Below are 7,579 nucleotides of genomic sequence, written 5' to 3'. Positions count from 1 at the left end.
GCGTACGCACCAAATAGAGGCCACTGTCAAGAAAATAACATGGATTTCAGTAATTAAATTTTGTTCGTGGAGAAAGCAACATCCGTTCAATCAGGATTTTATCGCGTAAACCATGGTTTAGCCTTAAAGATCTTTGTCGCGATACCCATGGCATCAAATGTGCCGTACAGCAAGCAAAACGAACTGGTGAACTCGAGTTCAGAGGACTTGGACAACGAAGAAGATGCCGATATAGCGCTACGAACGAAAAAAATCAAGAAGGGGCGAATTCCAAGACCGATTGAGCCGAATGTCCAGGTGCAAAATGATCAAGATTATACCGGAAAGAGCGGAGAAGTAAGTGAAGACAAGGATCTAGGGTACGGAGATATATGGTCAGCAAATAAGGTAAAACGATTTGACACAACATTTCATACATGTGTGACAGAAACTAATGGCCTACACATTTCTTGCACGGATGCTCCAATGCATTTTGTCCCTTTTTGTATCACCAATACCTCAACGCCTGGCGTTTAACGCATCTTGCTTGGTCTCTCACGTACTCACTTTACAATGATCCTTATTTATTTATGACTGACAAACTCTGAATTAGAATTCAAAGAACTTCCATCTCCTTATATAATAGTCCCAAACCTAACGTAACAGATTTATACGCTGCATATCGAAAGCTGTCGATTTTTTCGGGTCGATTCCACTAGTCTGAGCCTCTCAAGCTGAACCTTAATTGCTGGCCGTGTGTCTTCTGGCTCTTGTTATGATAATATTTATTTGAAATTCTCAATAAACTTAAAAATTAACATACTAAAATGTAATTTTAATATTAATATTTCTGTACTGTGCCTCTCTTTTTGTGGGTGGATCAAGACCGTTCATGTGGTTATGCCTCTTTGAACCTGAGTTATCTTATGTAGAGATTTACCAAAGAAAACAGGGCTTCAGAGGTCTACCTTGGTACATTTAATGTGCTCCAAAAATGTAGAATTATGCAATAAAGACTACAGTGATTCATAATAATAAATAAAGTAAAAACAGTAAATAAGTAGGTTTACCCTTACAACACTAATACCTTGTTGCTAGGAAATGTTGAAGCCAATCTTAGCCTTGTATTCCTCTCAGAACTTGTTATTTACAGGTTCTAAAAGAAAGCATCTTATTCTTCAAAAAAAGTGAAAAAAGTTATTTTTGATCATGAAATACACCAACCTTTTTCTAAGGTTACAAAAATGGCCATAATTTTTTAAGAAACACCAGGGTAAATGTAAAGTCAATATCTCAAGGGTTGTAAAGAGTAGTATTAAACGAGTAAGTTGAGCAAGGGAGGTTTGGTTGGGAATTCCTGGGAACTTTCAAAGGAAGTACAGCAGCCCATTCTATTTCTTAATCCCAAGGAGCTAAGAAGGAGAATCGTAGGATGAGCAAAGAAGGAGCCAGGTAAGGGCTCGGAGCAAATACTAGCCAAAATAGAGACAGCCCCTTTCCCTGCTCAATTTTTGTTTGCTTTTCTTCATCCCTTGCCTTTCCCCAACTCTTGCTGGGCTTAAAGCCTACAGTCTTGTTTGAGAAAAAATATCCTATCATTTTGCTACTGGCATTCATGAGGGGACGCAAATCGTCTGCACTGGGAGTACATATCAAACTCCCTAGGCGATTTAATCTCATTAAATATGTGGTTTTTATGTCAGCGTTTGCATGGTTGATATCGTTAACGTCCCTTTCTTTTGGATCTGGACAATGTTGGTTTTTTTTCACAGATTGCTTTGTAGTGCATGTAGTTTTCTTAGTTATTTTCCTCAACAATGGTGGCGAGGAAAGGTTTTTTGACCTTCTCTCGTGTCGTCAGTGATGCATTAAGCGAGCATAGTTACTGGTATGTGCTCACAACAGAAGTTTGTGGAATTACCCTCTACAATATTTTAAGCGATCGCCGATCGTGACAAGGAAGAACTTCAGTTTTAGCGAGTAGAGCCAGATTACCCTCTTTCTTGTGCTTTCGCTTTTGCTTTCTCCGTTCTCAATTTTGTTTTCGTTTCTCCTCGGGAGTATTTTTTCACGATTTTATCTCCCGTTTATTTGGTATTTCCAGGTTAGTGGAGGCCTCAAGGTCTGCCGACGTTTTATCAATGTACTCCCAAGCAAGAAGAGCAAATTAGTTGAACACGGGCTCTTGCATCCGATCTCATAATTTACAAAAACTCTATTGTTCTCGCGAAAAATGAGAGCCGTCTTATTGAAACTTGATGACAAGTATAAGCCGGCAAAGAAAACACTGTAAAAGCAATTATCTGTCACATCGATGTCAGTAGCAACAAGATTATGACGCCTTACAGGAAAGCTGCCTGGAGCGCTCAAAAAGTCCCGTACATTTTCTTAGACTTTTATTCTAAGAAAATGTATGGGACTTTCCGGGATACTTCCGGTGCAGACGATTTGCGTCCCCTCATGTTTCAGACAATAAAACTGTATACATTGTGGTACAGTAACCTTAAGGGGATGAAGCTAAGGAAACCAAGGGAGAGCCAGTAAATCTAAGGGAGCATACTTTCTTCACTGTTTGAACTTCAAAGTTTGTAAAATGACACAATTTGTATGAGTTTTTTTGTCAGCCTGGGTACAGTTTTACGTAGTCAGATTGAACAGCTGAGTACAGACTCGGTAATTATTGAATATAGTTTTAGGAACAATAACAATTTGAATATTGTAACAAAAACAACAACAACAAAAACATTTAAAGCCTAGTAAAGAAACAAATAGTGAAAAACTTTGAAGAAAATTTTTTATTTGCGAATGTGAAAGTCAAATATTCTCTTTAATGGAGATCTGAAGTGTGTTTGAAAAATAAATTTCAAATTTCAGTTACTCTGTCATCATAATTGCTCTCTGAAATGACATAAACATTTTGGAGAACATTGTTGGCACACAAAGTGCTAATTGGATCAAGCAAACAGATGGGGATCCTAGATAAAATATAATTATGTTATGTGGATGTTTCCAGAATATAATATTTAGCATTTATTTAGTAAAGAGACAAGCAGAACTGAATACTTTTGAATATTGATCATTAAACAAATTATTTGATATTAAACATTGAGCATCTTTAATATTTTTAGTGAAAATCTCTCTCATGGGGAACTACACTGTCTTTCAGTTTTGAGCACTATTTATAATTCATGACTCTAGTTATAAATAAGTGATGAGAATTCTGAGATCTGTTATTTATATTTATGTGCACGTTGTAAGCTTGGCTTTGTAATTAAACATTCTCTCCTTATTTAATTAATTCTTTCTGCATCTAGGTCATATGTTTGAAAGACCAATATTAAGTTATTGCATTACTGAAGGAGGCCATTATGTATAATTATGTTATTTTAAAAAAATGTGTAAAAAAACTAACATGTGTTTTGTAATTTTGGCAAAATATGAAAATGATGCATAATTGTTTGTTTGGATTTATCATCAATCACAAGCTTGGATAAGAGTCAAGTGCTTTCCTTTAAACTTTAAGTTTTGGTGTTATTTGATTTTAAGTTAGAAATTTCCTTTTCGTTATTTTGGAAATAAAAGTCAAACTTGTGCTGTTGGAAAGGTTATTAAGTCATTTTCTAACTATGACAGCTCAGAACAGTATAAATAGAGCATCTCATGAACAACTTCAATTTCAGTTTTGGTTAAATGTGTGAGTTTAAATGAAAAATTAAAGTAGTTTCAAATAAGAAGTCATAAGTTTTGTTTTTCTTAAATGCTGTGGATATAGTAAAAGGTAAGGTAAAGTCTGTTTACGAGCCTAGTGGCCCATCAGGTTGGTGTTTAACTCCGGTTTCTGTAGCATGAAGCTACTAAGAGTATTTCAACTCCCCCCCTGGATGGGATGCCAGTCCATCACAGGGTTACCCCCCAGCATGAAATTTGCAGGTACCCATTTGAACACCTGGTCCCCGGCCGGGGCTTGAACCCGGACCACTCGATCCGGAGTCGAGCGCACCAACCATGAGGCCACTGCGCCTTGTGGATATAGTATATTATTGTTATCTTAAGAATTCCTAAAATCAAGTAGTTGGTTTGATATCAGAATTAAATTTCAACATAAACTTTCTTTTGAATTAAAACTGTTTCAGGTCTTCTCTGTGATATACAATTTTCCTGTAGTGAGCACTTGGTGACATTAAATTGCTCCTAGTATGTAAACTGTCTGGCTTTGCAAGGTTGATTGTTATTGACATTTGCGTACTTTAATTAGTAACTATTTGGGTGATAATTGATTTGGTTTACCTTTTCTATCTATTGTGAAGTTGTTCTTCACAATAGATACAGAGATATCCAGTGGATAGCGCAGTGTGTTTGTTAACACTTATCCGCTGGATAGTGATTTCTTGGTTGGATAGCGTTATCCGCTTTTTGAACAACTGAGCCTAGGCTTTTGAATTTAATAAAAATTCCAATTCCAAGGGAGTAATTGTAAACATCTGTAAAATCAATTAATTGCAAAGTAAAGAGTTAAAAGTGAGCTTACCATCTGATAGAAACATGTAAATTATTCATCACTGTATACTGACAGCATATTTATCAATTGAAGTGATCTTACTATTTTTTTAAGTTCCAAGCCTCCTCAGGTTCATTTGGAGCAAGTTCTGAAAGAAGGAAAACTGCAAGTGTTGGGTATGTGTTGTTAGTAAAGTTGATGAAAACGCACAAACAATGAAATTTTACCCACCATTCATAACGACAGTTGCTTTGTTGCACTGTATTTCCTTATCGTAAATTGAAATGAAATCATTCTCAGGATTTTTTGATGTTGAAACTTGAACCATCAGTGATAACTTCCAGAAGGAAATATGATTTGGTCCACAACTCTTGGTTGACATCAGAAAATGATGTGTTAACAAGAGTGAAACAAAAGCAGCTTTCACGTAGGACTTCTCAGTGTCTATTATTCTATAATAAGGGGGTCCATATCAGTTGTTTCCATAAATTTCATTTTACTTTTAGCCAATTTAGCTTCTGTGTCCAGGTAAGAGTTGACTGAAAAAAAAAAAAAAAGATTGATAAGGCATAACAGGCAGTTCAAGTATCAGACAGTTTAATAAGATATCACAAAAGGAAAAAAAACCTGTCAAGGGATGTTTTCTCAAATGTGAAATGTTGCCTTTTCATGTCAGTCATGGTAACCATGCTGCACCTTGACTTAAGTTTTAATTTTTCTCAGTGCAAGCTCACTTGAATTTGATTCTCAAGAAGATGTCAGTAATTTCAAGAAAGAAACACTTTTGTAAGTATACACTTTGTTTCAATGTAATCTGTATCAGAGTCATGATTTGCAAAATATTGTTTGTGATTAAATTGGCCAATGATAAATTTGTGTTAAGGTTATAGAGACTGAATGTCATGGAAACACCAAAATGTTCTTGAAGTTATTCAAGTTTAAATTTTGCTTTCTCCTGATTTAATTTATCAAAACACTCATTGTTTTCTTGGTAGTTGGTTGAGACATCCCAGAATTAAAGAAAATTGGAAAACTGTCACAGCTGCCTTTTTGCTGTTTGTGGCTGGAATTGGTGTGTATATAATGATTTGAATTTTATGTTTAGCCAAAGTCATCATGAACCAAACTTCACCAGAAGTGTTTTTAAGTTGATAGAGAACTGGGTATAATTTCAGAACAATATAATATTTTAAAGGATATTGTGCTCTTTCTATATTAAGAGCTTTTTAAGTTTAAAAAGAATAATTTTAATAACATGGATCATTCTCAGCTGAGACCACAATATACAATAATCATTATAGCCCATTTCTCACAAACTGCTTTACCTTTCTATGCTGGTGTGGAGAGCATGGTAGACTTTCAATCAGTGGATTGCAGGCCTAGGTCTTGCTTTGAACATCATATGGATTAGCTTTTTTTTTGACAAACCTCAGTTCAACTCCTCAACCACATTTTTGAATAACCAACTGATTTGCCTCCTGCTAGTTATTGTTAAACTTTTTATTAATTAGATTACATTTGATTCATATAGTGTGATACTAGATATCTATTAAGTAGTTTTAATTAGTAGACCACAGTGAAAACTACTTAAGGCCAACAGTAAATCTGTCATACTGATAAAGCTGTTTTTAATAATTTATGTAAATTTACTTTTTGCCTTTCTTCTTCTTCCCTTTAGCCTTTCTATTAGCTGGAATAATCCTTGCTGTTACAAGAGAGGATGGTTTGTAATTTTATGATTTTCAAACAACTCCTATCCTATCAGTCTGCTGTTCCTTCAACAAGACTTTATATTTATGAGCCAGTTTAAACTGGGCAATACATGAAAAGCGTGTCAAAAAATCATGATTCACTTTGATCTGAGGATCTGTAATTGACCATTGATCCTAATCTAGATCATTTGAAAGGATCACATTCAAAACTTATTAAAATTAAAAAAAATCTCAACTGCATAACCAAGTCAAACAGAAAAAAGAAATGATGATGTCAGGGATCAGTGAAAACTTTGTTCTTTAAAGGTTTTAACACCAATTTTACAGTAGTTTAAGGCCTCATTTGAAAATTTGTCAGTTTTATTATCTAAAAATACCTACCGTATTTATTCATATATCTATAGATGAATAAATACAGTAGGTAAAAGAAACTTTTCATTTATCCTTTCACTTAAGGCAGAAAGTTCACTGATAGCATCATCCTAGCCTACCACTTCAACTGATAATTATTTTCTGACGTGCAACCACAGATAATGAACATGGGCAAATGAAACTAATATTTTTGTGGCTCATCTTATCCAGGAATGAAGAGTGTGATATTTTTTGTGTGCGCTGCTATCTGCATTCTCCCTGGAGGTAATTGATGATTGCATTGAACCCTGATATAAACTTTGTACGAACACTTTATGTCTGACCTAGTGAAGAGAGGCCACATACATTAATGTTATTCAGTGCTCTTTATTTTTATGTAAGAATTGGTAATTTTGTGCTTGTTTTGTACTCTAAGTGGGAGATGCAGTGGCCTAATGGTCAGTGTACTGACTCAGAGTTGAAAGGTGTGGGATTCAGACCTGGGTGGGTCAATGTGTTGTGTCCTTGGACAAAGAACTTTTCTCTCACAGTGCCTCTCTTCACCAGGAGTATAAGAAGCTTGACGAAAAGCTGGGGGGGTAACCTAGGGATGGACAAGTATCCCATCAGGGGGGAGTTGTACTGTAATACTCATGATCACTTCATGCTACCCGGAATCTGAGATAAGCTTGGATGGGTGAGCCAGTACAGACTTGACCTATACTTTGTACTCTAGAGACTTCAAAGCTCTGTTATCAAATTAGCAATGTTTTTGATTTTGCAGGATATCACATAATTTACATTTACAGAGCTACAAAAGGACAAAGAGGATATAACTTTGAGAGTATACCTTCATTTCAGTGACATAGAAATATTACTTTAATTAATTTAATGGTTTTATAGCTGACTAGTGATGTTACAAAATACTGGATGATGGTTGTTATTGGTGATGAGAATAATGTAATCCCAGGATTGATTTGGTTCTGAACCCCTGTTTTAGAAAAGTTTTTGAGTTCCATTGCTCTAAAACTAATGAAAT

The 7,579-nt window shown here is 35.3% G+C and overlaps 1 protein-coding gene across 2 annotated transcripts in view; it reads left to right on the top strand.

Moving 5' to 3' along the window:
• The window catches only part of LOC111331292 (uncharacterized), an 8,587-nt gene continuing 1,008 nt past the window's right edge, over positions 1 to 7,579 (top strand). Inside the window, exons 1-7 of one of the 2 annotated variants that reach the window (XM_022936364.2) lie at positions 1 to 387; positions 4,592 to 4,653; positions 5,201 to 5,263; positions 5,473 to 5,549; positions 6,156 to 6,200; positions 6,772 to 6,825; positions 7,325 to 7,579. The exon at positions 7,325 to 7,579 is cut by the window's right edge and continues 1,008 nt beyond it. In XM_022936364.2, the coding sequence (XP_022792099.1) occupies positions 148 to 387; positions 4,592 to 4,653; positions 5,201 to 5,263; positions 5,473 to 5,549; positions 6,156 to 6,200; positions 6,772 to 6,825; positions 7,325 to 7,404 (621 nt within the window). In that variant the 5' untranslated portion in view covers positions 1 to 147 and the 3' untranslated portion in view covers positions 7,405 to 7,579. The remainder of the gene's footprint in view (positions 388 to 4,591; positions 4,654 to 5,200; positions 5,264 to 5,472; positions 5,550 to 6,155; positions 6,201 to 6,771; positions 6,826 to 7,324) is intronic. The other variant, XM_022936365.2, reaches the window with a different exon arrangement.

This window comes from Stylophora pistillata, chromosome 13 (genome assembly GCF_964205215.1).
Source record: "Stylophora pistillata chromosome 13, jaStyPist1.2, whole genome shotgun sequence".
NCBI lineage: Eukaryota > Metazoa > Cnidaria > Anthozoa > Scleractinia > Pocilloporidae > Stylophora > Stylophora pistillata.
Note: the sequence above shows the minus strand (reverse complement) of the source record. Positions and strands in the feature narration are given on the sequence as shown.